The 16901-nt window shown below is 45.6% G+C and overlaps 2 protein-coding genes and 2 non-coding genes across 4 annotated transcripts; all 4 read right to left on the bottom strand.

The window, feature by feature from the left end:
* Positions 1 to 8090: 8090 nt before the first annotated feature.
* On the bottom strand, positions 8091 to 11140 carry LOC136531192 (probable histone H2A variant 3). The gene is made up of 3 exons (XM_066523887.1): positions 11073 to 11140; positions 10802 to 10942; positions 8091 to 8599 (listed from the first exon to the last, which is right to left on the bottom strand). Exons 2-3 carry the CDS (start codon positions 10904 to 10906, stop codon positions 8303 to 8305), a joined length of 402 nt encoding a protein of 133 aa, XP_066379984.1. The 5' UTR covers positions 10907 to 10942; positions 11073 to 11140; the 3' UTR covers positions 8091 to 8302.
* Positions 11141 to 11498: 358 nt separating this feature from the next.
* On the bottom strand, positions 11499 to 16335 carry LOC136531191 (GDP-mannose 3,5-epimerase 2). The gene is made up of 7 exons (XM_066523886.1): positions 16143 to 16335; positions 15098 to 15513; positions 14186 to 14279; positions 13950 to 14079; positions 13717 to 13849; positions 12116 to 12323; positions 11499 to 12016 (listed from the first exon to the last, which is right to left on the bottom strand). The coding sequence occupies exons 2-7, from the start codon at positions 15490 to 15492 to the stop codon at positions 11861 to 11863; spliced, it is 1116 nt and encodes a 371-aa protein (XP_066379983.1). The 5' UTR covers positions 15493 to 15513; positions 16143 to 16335; the 3' UTR covers positions 11499 to 11860.
* LOC136531196 (small nucleolar RNA snoR97) lies at positions 12573 to 12680 on the bottom strand. The gene has a single exon (XR_010777981.1). It is a non-coding gene; the product is annotated as a small nucleolar RNA snoR97 (small nucleolar RNA).
* On the bottom strand, positions 12748 to 12854 carry LOC136531195 (small nucleolar RNA snoR97). Its single transcript, XR_010777980.1, has one exon. It is a non-coding gene; the product is annotated as a small nucleolar RNA snoR97 (small nucleolar RNA).
* Positions 16336 to 16901: the final 566 nt, after the last annotated feature.

Below are 16901 nucleotides of genomic sequence, written 5' to 3'. Positions count from 1 at the left end.
TGTATCCGGAGAACAATGGAGAGGTGATGCCGAAACACCGTCTCGAACCGGAGCGGAGCATGAAAACTAACCTCAACTACGCATTCGCGGGCTGTCCAAAAAGCATGGACAATCCGAAATAGATACGGTCGCAGATATGCAAAGGTCCGCATATCTCCGACCGTATCTCTTTCGAACGGGAGACACCTAACTAGGTTACGCGACCAAAAACCACATACGGATAGAGGGGTTATACCTAGGGTGGCGTTGAGGTCCGGGTAGCGGGGCGGTGGAGAGTCGGTGCAGTGGCGAGTCGACGCGGTGCAGGAAGACCCGCAGCGCCGACGAAGACGATCGGGGTCGCCGAGTCCCTCCCACAGGTCCTCCTGCAAAAAAGGGCAAAAATGGTTAGTGTCGACTCAAAATTTTGGCAGCATCTCCCCTGCACGGGGAGGTTCCCAAAACCTGCAAAAAACATGACACGAAGGCCAACAACCACATATATACCAAACATGGCACGAAGGCCAACAACCACATATATACTAAACATGGACACGAAGGCCAACAACCACCAATATATCAAGAGGGGCCATGTACTTTAGTTCTCTTTCCATGCACATGAAAGTATTGAAGTAGTACAACAACAATTACTACTAACCCTACAACTACTACTAACACTACTACTAACAACTACTTAACTACTAACAATGCTAACAGTAAGAACTACTTAACTATTAACAACTACTACTACTAACCACTACTACTTACTAACTACTACTATTTACTAACACTACAACTAACACTACTAACTACTACAACTAACACTACAACTAAAACTACTAACTACTACTACTAACACTACAACTAACTACTACTAACACTACTAACTACTACTACTACTAACACTATAAGGGTAGGGCTTACCTTGGCGGCAAGAACGGTAAGAGCGAGGGCCGGCGACGACGGCAGGGATGACCGCAGCAGCGCGAGGATCAACGGCCGGTCCGAACGGCGCGGGGATCGACGGGCGGTCGGGTCGGCACCTTCCTCTTCTTCCTCCTCCCCCTTCTCTTTCTTCCTCTTCTTCCTCCTCCCCTTCTCTTTTTTCCTCTTCCTCCTCCCCTTTTTTTTCTTCTTCTTCCTTCCTCCTCCCTTCTTCCACCTACCTCCTCTACTGCTGCCGGCGGCGGGAGGAGCCCGGCGGCCAGACCACGGGCAGCCGGCCTCGTCGGGGACGGCCGGCGAGGTAGGGCCGCGTGGCCGCCGCGGCCGGCGAGGCTGGGGGCGCCGGGGCTAGGCAGGAGCGCCGGCCGAGCGCCGGCCGGGCCGAGCGCCGCCGGGGGTCGTCGGGGCGGGGCCATGGCCGCGGGGCCGCCGGATCCGGGCTGGAGCGCCGGCCGGCCGCCGGGGCGAGCGCCGCCGGGCGTGGGCGCGGCTCGCGCGGAGCGCTGGGCCGCCGGTGCCGGCGCCGCGTGGTCGCCGGGACTGTGCGGCAGAGCAGCGAGGCGCGGGAGAGGCGCGGGCGCGGCGGACCGGCGAGGCGCGGGCGCGGCGGGCGCGGCGGGCGCGGCGGAGCGCGAGGGCGGCGGCGGCGGCTGCGGACCGCAGGCGCGGGGTCGGTCTGCTGGAATAGAATATGGTTGGGACGGGCCGGCCTTTTTAGTCATGCGCCTTTGCCGGGTGCCAGGTGACGACGGCACCCGGCAAAGAATTTTTTTAATTTTTTTTTTAAATTTCTTTGCCGGGTGCCACGCCGTTAGGCACCCGGCAAAGAATTTTTTTAATTTTTTTTTAAATTTCTTTTTAAATTTCTTTGCCGGGTGCCCCATGACCTGGCACCCGGCAAAGGCTTCTTTGCCGGGTGCCCTGGGTGGCACCCGGCAAATTTTTTTTTTTTTACCCCATTTTTTTGTGGGGACTTGCTACAGTAAATATATCCCTGTTTCAAAATTTGGGACAATTATGAGTTCTTTAACAATATTTTCTTAATTTTTTCCGTTGCATTGAATTTTTTCGACTATTCCAAATTTGAACTGCAGGTACATGAAATAATGGAATTTCGTCATTCAAAAAATAGTATTCATGATATTTAGGCGATGTTGAGGCCGTATGCAGGAAGTGGCATGAAATGTCGCGCATCATGTTATCGTAACATGACGATGTACTCACGGGGGAAGTTTATTTAAATTATATAAAATCCAAACGATGTCCGAAAATCACGAAACTTGTCGATGTGTCTTGTTATCACATGTGGAGGCCCTGGTTAAAAATTGAGAAAGTTTCGAGCAAGTTGCGACGTCGGCTGCCTAAAACCCAGACAAACTTTCTCAATTTTTAACCAGGGCCTCCACATGTGATAACAAGACACATCGACAAGTTTCGTGATTTTCGGACATCGTTTGGATTTTATATAATTTAAATAAACTTCCCCCGCGAGTACATCGTCATGTTACGACAACATGATGCGCGACATTTCATGCCACTTCCTGCATACGGCCTCAACATAGCCTAAATATCATGAATACTATTTTTTGAATGACGAAATTCCATTATTTCATGTACCTGCAGTTCAAATTTGGAATAGTCGGAAAAATTTAATACAACGGAAAAAATTAAGAAAATATTGTTAAAGAACTCATAATTGTCCCAAATTTTGAAACAGGGATATATTTACTGTAGCAAGTCCCCACAAAAAAAATGGGGTCAAAAAAACAAAAAAATAATAATAATTTGCCAGGTGCCACCCAGGGCACCCGGCAAAGAAGCCTTTGCCGGGTGCCAGGTCATGGGGCACCCGGCAAAGAAATTTAAAAAGAAATTTAAAAAAAATTAAAAAAATTCTTTGCCGGGTGCCTAACGGCGTGGCACCCGGCAAAGGCTGACGGCCGCTGGCCGCCGTCAAGCCGGCCACCTTTGCCAGCGGCCATATTTTGTCGAGTGGCCGGCACCCGGCAAAGACCAATTTTTGCCGACGGCTGGAATTTGCCGAGTGTCCGGCACCCAGCAAAGGCTGCTTTGCCGGAGGCCTTTCTTTGCCGGGTGTCGCCAGGCCTGGCACCCGGCAAAGAATTCCTTTGCCGGGTGCCCGATAAAAAGCACCCGGCAAATTTTTTTGCTCCCGGCAAATCAGCCGTTTCCTGTAGTGAACTATGTTACCAGAAAGATTGAATGGCTTGACTATGTGTAGCATTGAGAAGAATGTTTTGGACGACATTGACTCGATATTGTTTCTGAAGATTTTGCATCAAGAAATGCCCCAAGACGGTTTTTTACGAGGCACTGAAGCATTCTATTTTTATTTGAGAAAATCATAATAGTTATTGTTCTTTTAATTTTTTTGTTGTACTATAGTTATCTCTTATGAACTAAATATATGTTGCAAATTAACTTTAATTATTCATACTATATATTAATATTTACATTAAAAAATTGGTTCAACGGGCCCTTATCATCTTGTTTGCCTAAGGGCCCTTAAAATCGTAGAGCCGGCCCTGCTAGCAATCCTGGGGTTGTGTGAGAGTGAGGTCATCGGCCATCATAGAGAGTACGAGCTACTGCTATGGAGGAGTACTCTGCAGCATCCTGAATACTGCATACTGTACATTGGAGTAACCACGGCTCAGCTGTCAGCGGACTATCTGTCGGCAACCAATGCCGCCGCCAATCCACCTCAGTCCTCACCTCACTGTGTTTGCCTGTACCCTCTACGTAGACTGTAGACTGTGCCCATGCTGGCCTATAAACTGGTGAATAATACACTGAATACTTACAACTTACTGCTATCTCTCTGATCTTTTCCGACCTTTAAGCTGCAGTTAAGCTGGTGAATACTGAATACTATACTACCATTAAGTTTTAAGGTACAGTTGCAAAGAACCTTTCCGACCTTTTGCGCGGCACAAACCAGTTCGCTAATCAAAAGACAAAAGTCTAACCCCCTATTTCCAATGCCGGTAATTTCACCCGCACCGATTGAGTTTCATGCACCGACCAATTCACCCGCCGAAAAACTGACCGAGATGGATGCCACAGATTTGGGATCAGCCGACGAAGAACAATCAGTAGTATAGTCTCTGGGTAATATCATGTCCACGAGCACGCAAGCGAACGAAAACGAGTGACAAGAGAGCATAAAGCGGCGAGTGCCTGCTTCCTTTTGGGCCAGCATGACAGTGACTTGAGAGAAGGCAGGGGTATTATTGGTGCATCTGTATGTATGTACACGAGTCTGAAAACATGCATCAAATACGATCAGCGAGGTGTCTGCCCCAGCAACATGCATGGGGCTAAGCTAGCACATGGACGTGTTGCTGATCTCTCTACCGTACCTTTTGCTCTGTTCATGAGCCTTGCTGAGAAGCCAAGAGGCGTCCTAACAAAGCACATGTGACTCCTTGCAGGGAGTGCTTCTTCCTTCAGACATGCAGTGTTGTCCTTCGAGTAAACTGGCCATTATATTTACAGCAGGTAATTAACTTAGTAACTTTACGCGACCGAATGCGTGATTCACTAGCTAGCATCATTGCTCCAATTAATGGGTGGTGGAACAGCATGCGCCAATCGTGACACACTGACACTGAAAGTTCCCACGGCATGATGAAATGTTGCGGATCCCACTGCTAGATTGTAGGACGGATCGAATCGATCAGTTGTGGCGCTGAGAGCAGGTAACGTGGCTGCCTTCTCCAATAATTGCCAAGACTATGCAAGGAACTAATTCAGCAGCAACATTTTATTCATTCTACACACATAGGATGGCACTTGGGACTGGGATGCCAGTTAACACATTATTAGGTAATCATAAACTGAAAACACCGTACGAAATACCTGCTAAGATTGTCTTAGTTTGATGACGGCCCTCGTTCACAAAATCATTCTATTATCGACCGAGTTATTCTCTATATCTTTATATAAAATAAAATAAGAAGATAGAGATACTCATCCATCGATGATCATCTTCCTCTCACTTCCACCGCAGACAAAATTTTTAGCCCATGAACAATGACAATCCTCTTATTGAGTTTCGCGTTGTTTTTTGTGCTCAGTAAATCAATTACCTCGATATGGTGGGCGCTCAATCCCAAAGCAGGATGCTGACATCCACATAGTCACCATGCGTTGCCTAGCCAGCGGTTGGTGGCTACATGGCAGCGGACCAGACCACCCATGGGCTTCAATGTTCTCAAATATGTCATGCAAAGCCTGAGAGACTAACATCCTTTCAATATACAGTCACGTGTTGTGAAGCAATAAGAATTTAAAGAATTTTTTTTAATTTCCCTATGTTTGCGTGCACACCTAATTGCATGATTAAATCATATTAATCCTATTTGAAGGAATGAAATTTTAGGGTGTTACACACACATTCGATAAATGACATGATAACACAAACTAAAATTATATTTGAGCACTATGACTTGGGTACAACATGATATATACTCCTTTTTCTTAGCTTTACTGAAGAGTGAGGAGTGAGAATGAAAAAGAGTACACACAGTCTTGGAGGGGAAAAAAGTACATATAGAACCATATGCTTGACATGATACATATATACTCCTTTTTGCTTAGCTTTATTGAGGAGTGAGGATATAGTCTTCGAGAAAGAAAAAAGTACATATAGAACGTTGTGCTTGACATGATTGCTAAATTCGACTACTATATTGTAACTATATATATGGTGCACAGCATGTAGTATTATATTTAGACAAAGGTTATCTCAGTAAACATTGAGGAAGCCTATGTTCTTGAGTGCATCGGCAGCATTTAGTGTTTGCACAGTTTCGAGCCCCTGAGTATGTTGTTGTGGCGGCCAGGCACCATCTCTGTCCCACAGCCACAAGCAATACGAGATTTGGCCCCAACGCAAGATTAGGTTGACGTGGTGGTCCTTGAGAAACGTTTCGGTCCCCAAGTCTTCGGTGAAAACCTTCGATATCGGCTGGAGGCATAGCGCCTCAGTGATCATAATCATAAATGTGACAACAACGTTCTTAGTGTCGTTGACAGGTGTTGTGGACGGGTTATATTCTGACAATATTCTGAGCACTCTTATGGCCGCATCCGCACCCAGAGGGATACTAATAAAGTTTTTAAACCCACTACATTTACTAGGTCTTCGTAATCCCTAGGAAATGGAAGTGCTATACCGTACCGTTAGTGAAATGGCTGTCAAAACTGGGGAAGTAGTTGCAGTGATTTGCCCTGTTCATGAACCCCGTCAGAAACTAATTTGATTTGGTTTCTTCTAATATCTCAGTTGATCAGTGTCTACACCCAAAGGATCACGGAACTGAAGCTCTCACTGGTCATTATACAGCAGTGTTATATATCCACAGCCAGACTGCAATATATATATACACACAAAGTCCTCGCTTGGTCTACCATCAAAGTAGGAATGCCTTGCTTCTTGCATGCCTGTGGCACTTCATTTGCATGAGGTTTCCTGAAACCACACATGAAGCTCAGCATGAACCAGGATGGAACACATGACAGTGACACACTCGACGTACACAACAGGCGGAGCAAGGCTTCATCATAATCATTTTATTAGCATCAATGTAGCAGCACTACATAACAGAAAATGCCATTGCCGGTTCAAAGATGGCAGATGATGTGTTCTTCTTCTGCTCCGCGAGGAATTTCCGGCCTTTTCGTGTTGGTTTCATGCACCACATTGCGTTTCATGCACCAGCCAATTCACTTGAAGGTTTAGCCTCTGTACCAGTGCCCCCCCGCGATTCCTCCACCCACACATTGCAATTGGATCCCACCCTCTAACAGCCATATATCAGACAATGGGTCCCACCCCCCTATCCATGAAGGAATGAAAAAGAAAATGTTTTGAGAAGAGCGTAAGAGCAGGATACTACACTACTGCCTGTACGTGTCTCTTTTGGGTCAGCATGACAGTGACTTGAGAGAAGGGCAAAGGCATTATTCATCTGATCCATGAGACACTGAATAATGATCCGATGGGAGGTGTGAGGGTGCCTTCCTGCCCCAGCAAGCATCAGCAGCAGCATGGATGGGGCAGCCTCACATGGATTGTGTTGTGCGCGATCGATCGATCCATCCATCCATCCGTCTCTAGCTCGCCCTCTTCCACACATCCTAGTATCCTACAATGCAAACCCCACACAGCAGCAGCAATTATACTCCTGCCCATCTTACACTTTCCACTATGTTTTCCCCCAACCTTGCTGAGCTCCCAAACAAAGCACATGTGACTATGTGAGGGCTTTGCCGGGAGAAGGAAGCTAACCCTTTATTTCCAGACACTACAACCTCACAATGCTAGCTTTTGGAGTAGATTTTTTGCGCGGGAAACACTAGGAAAAGCTCCATGGATTGGTGACCCCAGCATGGCATGGCAGGCGGCAGCTCAAGATGAAACTACAAGGAATAGGATGGCATATGAAAGCGTAGTGTGTTTGGTAGTCCTAGTATTTGTCTGTCACAAAACAGGCCATGATCCTCTTTCTCGATGTGGCCATGGAGCGGCACGTGCCGGATCGTGACTCTGAAAGTTCCCATGGCACGATGCAGTGCGTGCCATGCAAGGTGTGCCTGGGGTAGCGTTGGCACGTGACAGGGATGAACCAAAAGGGTTTTACGACTCCTCCATGCATGTTACCCAGTACCCAATGCTTAGATTGCTTGGCATGTTAGGATGGAATCCATCCTCCGGTGGTGGCTCCAAAAGCAGGGAGCCTTTGGGTTCAGTACGTTTCTTTTCCCCGGAAATTCCCTCTGCCCTTGCCGTACTACGGAGAAATGCTTCATCGTCAGGGATTTACAAAAGCGGTTTATGGATGGTGGTGGAGACCGGCCTCTGTGCAAATTTCAGCCCATGCCCTGGCCCCAGATCAAGAATTCAAGATGTTCCTTTCTCTCGCCACAGGAGAGTAAAGTACCAAATACTCCTAGTTGGGCTCTATCCACTACTATGTCAGATACATTTGTAGAGCGGAGGCCCAATGAGCAGAGTAACGGCCCAGTAAGTTGTATGGTGAGGGGGGAAAAAGAGAGAGAGAGAGAGAGCAGAGGCACAGCCAAACTGCCCAACCAAGCAATGAGCCCAACCAATCCCAGCAGAACAAGAACATATTTAACCGACAGGGTACCCACCGTAGCAACAACCAAGAAGCCCAAAGAGGTTCAGGCACCGTAGCCGAGACATCTCACAGATTACAATGTATATGATCAGCAGCCATAGGACGTCTGACAGGGCAATCTTCTCAGGTTACCAGGTTTGTCTCAGAGGTTATCAGGATAAGAACCACTGACATGACAGCGCCGCCGAGTCACCGACAGACTTGCTCATTCATTCCTTGACACCCTTGTTGATGAGGGACTTGTGGATGTGGGGGATGACGCCGCCGCCGGCGATGGTGCCCTTGATCAGGGTGTCCAGCTCCTCATCCCCGCGGATCGCCAGCTGCAGGTGCCGGGGGCTGATGCGCTTCATCTTGAGGTCCTTGCACGCGTTCCCAGCCAGCTCCAGGACCTCTGCTGTCAGGTACTCCAGGATGGATGCCGCGTACACGGCCGCTGTTGCTCCCACCCGCCCATTGGCCTGTGACCTTTCTTTCAGCTGGCGGTGGATGCGTCCGACAGGGAACTGAAATTTACACATGATCAATCAGCTTATAATGAAGTTATAACTTATGTAGTCAGTCATCTACTGTTTGATGTTCTTCTGAAACAAAAGCAAAAGATAATTCAAGAAGACATGCAGTGTAAGCTCAGCAATAGAAACATACTACATGCCCGATGCCCTGACCAGACTATACTCTCCGCACAAAGTAAATACAGGGGATTGCAGAAACTTTTGTAGATGTGGCAAATCAACACCTAACAATACATGAGACAATACTATCAACCACACAATAGATTGAGGACACAAGCCAAAGTCGGTCTAAACGGGTGCTAGTGCTAGTGCTACTGCTACATAAGGGCAGTCTGTAAAGACAATAGTCAATAGTGTCTTCCTTTTTTTTCAATGTAGTGAGTTCTGAAATGCACAGCTCTACTATTCATATCTGCAACTAGGAACCATTGTTCCTTCAGAACTTCAGTGGGTCCGAGGGTCCAAGACCCTGATGCCTAGAGGCCTCAGTGGAACAATCACATTATGACAGACATTGGCGACACCTGATCTGGTTTTGATCAGTGCAAAGATTTTAGGACTAAATAATATATGATTTCCACTATGTGGGGAGGCCACGTCTGAAAAGCTCAGGGTGCAAAAGGATCTGGAAATCATGTCATGGTCAGTTTGGCCTTGGAATAGTTCTAGCAAACAGGGCACACACAACACCAGTTGTGGCTGTATGACATTACTTGGACAAGAAAAGCAAATCCTAGTTTTCCCAATCCAAAGGAACAATAAATATATCATATACTGCAACAGATAAAGCTCTGGAGCTTGGATTTTCTGACAAACTCAACTAATTAAAAAAACACCATAGTGATAGAAGAGCTAAAAACAAAATAAGCTTATACTAGTGTACAGTTCACTTATGAAATGGTATCCAACTCTGGATCAAATTAATGAACAACAGACATAGACGTATAATTGAAACCAAGTTAGCACTTGTCCATATTCTGTAGCATATAATTTGATTCAAAATTAAATAAGCATTAACTGTCAGGACAGAACACTATGGCTGAGAACTAACTTCTTGTCCCTAGGGGGCACGACCAAGCAAGGTTAGCAATGCAGACAACTTGTAAGACCCATGTAAACCACCCAGACCAATCAGCTCATGCACCAAATTCATTTTTTGGATGTTCTCAAGAAAAGATGAACACAAATTTATAAAAATTCCACTACTTTCATAGCTGCATATCTACTTCAAATAGATTGGTTGCATTTTATCTGGGCAATGCCCAGTCCTCAGGTACAGCTTGTCAGTTGGCACTAGAATACACATGAGCAAAACATGAAAAGTTGAAGTCCAACGTATGTACTCTGTTCCTCAACAGGTGTAAGGTAATCCAGACACAGAATTGATGTTTATGTTCAGTTTCAACTCTAGATGGTCCCAATTCATGCACCGCCAAATATGGTATCATTCAGCACTTGGGAGTTAAGCCCCTGAGTCATAGACTCAAAGAAACAAACATTGCACAACATCCCCTACATATAGACCCCAGAAGAAAAGAACCAGCAAAGGCAATTAGATGACCGATCAATAAAAACTGTACCATCCACCTCATTGGCGACCCTGGAATGGAGTATTACACCCGCACATGCCATGCTATGTCGATGACAATGCCCAGAGCCCCAGAATACATGATCAAACAAGAAAACCAGCAAATAAACAATCTTAATTTTTTCTGCTGCCTACTGGTGTTCCAGGCCAACGCCCGTGATCAAACAAGCAAACCGGCAAATCCATGATCAAACAATCAAACTAGCCAATAAGCATCGCACGTGAAAGCTCTACATCAAGAGTTCCAGGCCGACGCCCGACTACGCAGACTAAAATAAGAAATTCCCCAACCAAAAAGTCAAATCTTTCGCGCTAATAGTAACAAGAGGCCAAGAACAACGTTTTCCACTCCAAGCGGACATGGCAGGCCACCGCAAAAACAATCCACACCCCGTATGCCAAGAACGCACAGAAAGCAGCGTCACGCCCAAGAACGAGCCCTCATCGCCCCGTATGCCAAGAAAGCACAGAAAGCAGCAGGCGTCAGCGTCACGCCCAAGAACGAGCCCTCATCGCGCAAGGGACGAAGCAGAGCAACGAGCGGAACAAGGACGAAGCAGAGCAACGAGCGGAACAAGAACAAGCGAGCGGAGAAAGGGGGAGACCTGGAGGCCGGCGCGCGCGGAGCGGGTGATCGGCGCCTTCTTATCCTTGTCCATGCCGGCCGCTATCTTCGCGGCGATGAGCCCCTTCCCTCCCTTCCCGGCCATGCTCTTCCTCCTCCGCCTCGCTCCCGCGAAACGCACCTGGAAAACGAAGCGAAAACCCCCAACGATTTCAGGAAAACCACCAAAGAAAACGACCGGAATTTTGCTAGAAACCGTGGGGAAGAACAAAGACGAGCGGATTCCGGTTGGAATTGGGCTAGGGGCTTACGGTTTGGAGAATGTGGCGGCGGATTCGAGCGAGACGAGCAAGCGATTGCAAGGGCGGTTCTTGCCGGCGTTGGGGTTTTCGTCTCCCGGGCAAGGGTTTATACGAGGAGAGAAGCGTGGGGCTTCGGGTCTGTGGATTTGCGGTGTGGGCCTTTACTGGGCTATAAATAACAGGCCCAATTCGTCCCGCCCACCTATTAACTGGGCTAAATGAAAAGGCTCGCCGGGTGATCGCGTCTGGCGGGCTGACCTGTCAATAGCTTATAAACTGGATCCAAGAGTTACTAAAAAAAACCTGGATCCAAGAAAATCTGCCAAACAATTTTCTACTGATAAGTTGCCTATACCATGCTGTCACCTGGTGATTCTCTGAAGCATGATTTCAAGACTGCTTTGGGGTATTTCACAAGATATAACCAAGTGGAAATGCTGAACCTCAATTTATTCATTGCTATTTTTGTGAAATAAAGTGACACCAGTTTACAGAAGTGTTGTACCTCTGTAATATGCTATTGTACAGACACAAAAGAGAGAGAAAAACATGGAAATTATTATAAGTGTTTGGACGATGGGTATTTTGTCAGAATTTTTTGCATTTAGTTCAAAGTTTGAACTAAATCTCATAACTGCCAACAAACTATCCATCATCCAAATCATCCTCTTGTGGAGTCAAAAGTGAATCAAGAAATGGTGTATAGGTCGTGACTACAAATCATGGAAACTGAAACCATTGTGTATACTGGTATATCACTGCCCAGGTCTCGGGCGACTGGCCGACGCAGCCAAAGTTCACTCCTTGCCATCTGCGGCGCGGAGGGAGCCGAGCTGAACTGGGGCCTGTGTCTGCACGACCTTGGATGATCCGTAGACCGACAGATCCATGCCCTCCGCCTTCTCCTTCTCAAGCTGCTCCTTGATCCAGAAGTAAGTGATCCTCAGCCCGTCCTGCAGGCCAAATTGGGTTCAGTGCAATGAATGATCAGATTATGTAGGTGCGAATTCAGGGATCTGAAACGATGGTATGTGTGAAATTTGGTAGAGTACCTTCAGCCTCATAGTCGGAGCCCAGCCAAGCTTCTCCTTAATGAGTGTGTTGTCTGAGTTGCGCCCACGCACACCCTCCGGCCCGGGAATGTGGTGGATGGGCAGCTGCTTGTTCTCAAAGCTCAGGACTATTTCAGCCATCTCGTTCATGCTGACCATTTCGTCACTTCCAATGTTTACAGGCTCACGGAAATCAGACTTTGTTAACCTGATGCAGTTGACAAAAATAACAGCTTAGTTCACCATAAAAGGATTTCCCTTGGAACTTTCTGCATCACTATAGTTATTTCCTTATTCCGAAAGACTTTTTTCAATTTCATTTGAGCCAAAACGAGAATTACTCAGAGCCTTTTTGTAGAACAAGTGCGAAGTAATGTCAAGGGAACAAGATTTACTTGCTTGTTACTATAAAATAAGGAGATACTCTTTAATGAATAATATTTACTAGCTTACTGTTACATGTTGTGCTGTTTTTCAACTCCGGTCTCTGATGTACAAGCAGAGACAAAGGTGATGACAGCAACATATTTTATGAGCTTCGGAAGGTCCTTGCCACAGATGTATATGGCTTCAAGAATAGTTATTCAAAGCTCAAAAGTAGGAGGCCACATTCACATTTTTTAAGTTATAATATATGTTGTGCTGTTTTTCAACTTCGATCTCTGATATTCAAGCAAAGACAAAGGTGGTGACAGCACAGACTTTCTGAGCTTTGGAAGATCCTTGCGGCAGATGTATATGGCTTCAAGGATACTGATTCAGAGCTCAGAAGCAAAGAAAGATAAATTCACACCTTTTTTTTGTTTTCTACCCAACGTTATGTTGTTTTTCAACTCCGATATCTGATGTTCAAGCAAAGACAAGGTGATGACAACACGGTTTTCTACCAAATGTTGTGTTGTTTTTCAACTCCGATCTCTGATGTTCAAGCAGAGACAAAGGTGATGACAGACTTTGTGAGCTTTGGAAGATCCTTGCCGCAGATGTCAAAGCTTAAAGGATACTTATTCAAAGCTCAGAAATGGAAGGCAAATTTCATAGTTTTTTTTCCTTTCTCCATTGTTTCATTACTATTAGTTGAGAAAACATTTAGCAAAATAGTACCTTTTAGCAGATTGCACTGTTAGGTTGCAGTTTAAGGTTGAACTTATGCAAATATAGCCATAGCATCCAAGCTAAATAGTGACATAAACAACAGAAATTACAGGACATTTTGCCTGTTTCAGAAGGAGCATGTCTGTTTTAGAAGTGAAGAACTACCCTGTCATTGCATCTTGTAGAATTTGCAGTAAGTATGAATTTCTAAAGAGCCAAAAGCAACTTAGTAGTGCCCTTATCGATCTGTAGGGACTACATTAATGTTTCAAGAAAGGCCTTACACAAAAAAACTAAGGCCCATATAAAATGTGTTTACCAAAGCATATCTTTTTGTCCAACCACACCCCTAGAAAACTGCATGTCAGAGACAACTAAACCTTTCTCTTGGGACATAGTAGCAAGACTAGGTTGATGTTAATTAGTATGAGCTTAACCTAAGATATCTGAAAGAAAAGGAAAGTGTTATAATGTAGCAGCCAAAGGTGAGATGAAATTTTGCTTACCTAAGGACACCTTCAACACATTCATCAATAAATGTGAAGGATCTGGTTTGCAGGCCATCGCCCCACATCTCAAAGCGCCCAGTGGAGGTTAAAGCCTTCCTGCAGAAAGCAGCAGGCGCCTTCTCCCTTCCACCTATATTGCCAAATAATAAACATAGGGCAACATCATTTAGAAAATTGAGAGCACCAACAAAAACTGGCAAAATATTACTAGTTACCAGATAGCAACTTACCTTTCCATGTTCCAAAGGGACCATATATGTTGTGAAAGCGACCGACCCGGCACTCAATGCCAAAATCCTTTGTATAGTGCTTGCACAGTTCCTCAGTAGCAAGTTTTTCCAAGCCATAGGCATCTTGAGGCTAAAAATTAGGCATCACTTCAGTTAAAACCATTTCGCCTTCACAAGTCGCAGCTCAAGTAAGAGGCAATAAACACAAGCATAAAGAAATGTGAAAGTTTAGAAACCTCAGCAGGCCAAGCATCTGACTCCTTTAAGCTAACTACAGTTTCCAACTGCTTAAATTCAGGGTAGATGCAGGCACTTGATGCATAAAAGAACCTGCCATGGAAACAGACAGAAATTTAAAACTTTGTTTCAAGGGATGAGCACTAAATTAACCTCAGTTGCATTTGACAGCAATGCTCTCATAAAGTAGTTTGTTTTGGGCCCTTCAAACAAATGCAAACATTTCCTAAGTTTTTTGTTTTCCGAATTTAACGTTTAATTTTGTAACTGCACCATTTAAAGGTTAAAAGTGCACACAAATTCAATATCATATTTGGAAGTTTCTCAATACTTTATACACATTAAGAAAGTATATGAGAGGACCATTATCTAGGCAAAAGAAATGGACAAGGTCAGTACCTTCACGTCACAGACGAGAGACAGGCAAAGATATACTTGTCCGGCGTCACCAACTCAACAAGTGGAAAAGCCCGCCAATGCATATTTCACAATGAGCTATTTATGTCTACACATGAATATGCTATGTGCAGCATGGGAACAGGATAATAAATCTTATGATACTTTCCCAGGTTGTCGCTTAGCGCCATCAATCAAATGAGCCTAAGAGACCAATGAATTCCCTTTGTGGACCAATCCAAAGTTTCAAACCCAAAAAAGAATATACTAAGTGGTGCCGGTGCACGTGCAAACATATCAACGGCTTTCCATAATATAGTAATTAATGCGGACTGTTTAATAATTCTTCACAGTAGAAAACCAGCAAAATTTTCATGGACAAAAGTATTATCTTTGCAGTTTGTTTGCATTTCAAGATTTCCTCATTGGACAATTTTATCATTGGAGACAATAAGATTAGCTCATCAGGGGTAAAAGCATGATAAACAAAGAGCCACCTTCAGGCGAGAAATTACCTCTTGACACCGTTAATTCTAGCAGCCTCAAGCATGTTAAAGCTGATCATGGTGTTGTTGTACATGATCACAGAGTGGTTGGACTGGATGAAGCCCATCCCACCCATATCAGCCGCGAGGTTGAACACATGGTCAACCCCCGTGGTGACCTTGAGGCAGTTGTCCATCACCCTCAGGTCCACGAGGTGGAACTCGTGGCAGAACATGTCCTCGGACATGTGCTCGTTCTTCTTCCAGTCAGATGCGATGATGTAATGGCCCTCACTCTTGAGGCGGCGCGCGATGTGGGAGGCAATGAACCCGCCAGCACCAGTGATGGAGATCCTCAGCTTCTCAAACGGCCAGTACGGCTCCTTCTCCAGCTCCGCGTATGTGTACTCCTTGTTGAGTGCCATTGTCGCCACGATCTTCTATTTCTATAGCTCAAGTTTTAGGATGAAAATATTCAAACAAAGTCAACACGATCTTCTATTTCTACAGCTCATCGACAATGAGAATGAACCCCCAATATTTCCAGGAAAACAAACTTGAATGTTTAGGAATACTGGGCAAAAGCTTTCGCTCCTCTGTTTTCGATAAATCAAAACAAAGCATCACGAGCATCCACAGCAGCCATGCAGCTCTCGGCGATTCTCAATTAGCATAGTTGACTATATTCACAGGATTAACCAACACTAAGTGGTGCCCCTGTGAATGAGTAGTGTTGCATCTGCACGAGTTCACACTTCACAGGAAGTAAAAGTATTGCGCAATGGACAGGAATAAAGATTCGGATCTGATTGGTTTCGGCGAAGGAATAAAATCCTACAGCAATGGGATGAATTCAACCAGGCAACCCACCCAAAACAAGAAGAGGGCGCGACGCCGGCTACCAGGAGACGAAAAATTTGACCCGCGGCGCCGGTGAGGGTGCCTCCGAGGAAACAAATGTGCAGGCACGAGCGCGCGACCCTAAACCATGCCGCGACCCTAGAACTGGTGTTCCAGACCCCGAGCGCCGGCGGAAAAAATTTCACCAAAGTATGAAAAGGGGCAGACTGTATACCTGGCAATGGCAAACGGTTGCGCGACGGACCGGCGGCTGGAGTGAGACCGGAGGAGTCTGTCTCCTGAATCTTGACAGGGGGAAAACGGCTCGCCGGATCTCCTCCCACCTCCGGCAGCTCTTAAATAGGAGTAGCAGCGATGGCGAGACGGCCTCGTCTTGTCTCTTGTGGAGGGTGGAGATGGGGAGCTTGACTCCGAGGAGAGCCTAGTGTATCTCTTTCGTGCACATTGGATCCTGAAGTTTTTGGTTTTCCTGTGCATACGCCTGAGTGTGACTTTGAAAAGTCCTCGCGTGCTTCTATATTTCAAATTGAAAATTTTCAACTTGTAGGTTTATTTAATTCGAGTGAACACGTTGGGATGTGTAGCAAAAATGAAGTAACCTGTCGAACTCCATCGAAGCAAGACGAAACTAAGGTACAGAGGAGAAAATTCACAAAAACAAAAGGGTATGGAAGAGAATGCATATCTAGATGTAGAAAATGCATTTATTTTTGGATGGGAAGTATTTTTTATATCAGTTTTGAAATTCTACATTATGGTACTTATAAAGAAGCCGAACACGGCCTAAGTTTGTGGTCAATAAACCCCCAAGTCATGATAGTACGATCGTGTTTTGCAGAGCATAAAGACCAGGATTTTTTCTCCTATAGAATAAAAAACGAAGGAGACGGGGTGTCACCATGAAGTTCTGTATAAAGTAGCTAAACACGACCAAAATGAATTCTAAGGACATGCGAAATGCCCGGTTCATGCC

Source organism: Miscanthus floridulus, unplaced genomic scaffold (assembly GCF_019320115.1).
Source record: "Miscanthus floridulus cultivar M001 unplaced genomic scaffold, ASM1932011v1 fs_301_2_3, whole genome shotgun sequence".
Classification (NCBI taxonomy): domain Eukaryota; kingdom Viridiplantae; phylum Streptophyta; class Magnoliopsida; order Poales; family Poaceae; genus Miscanthus; species Miscanthus floridulus.
The sequence above is the reverse complement of the archived record's forward strand: the minus strand, read 5'-3'. Positions and strand labels throughout refer to the sequence as shown.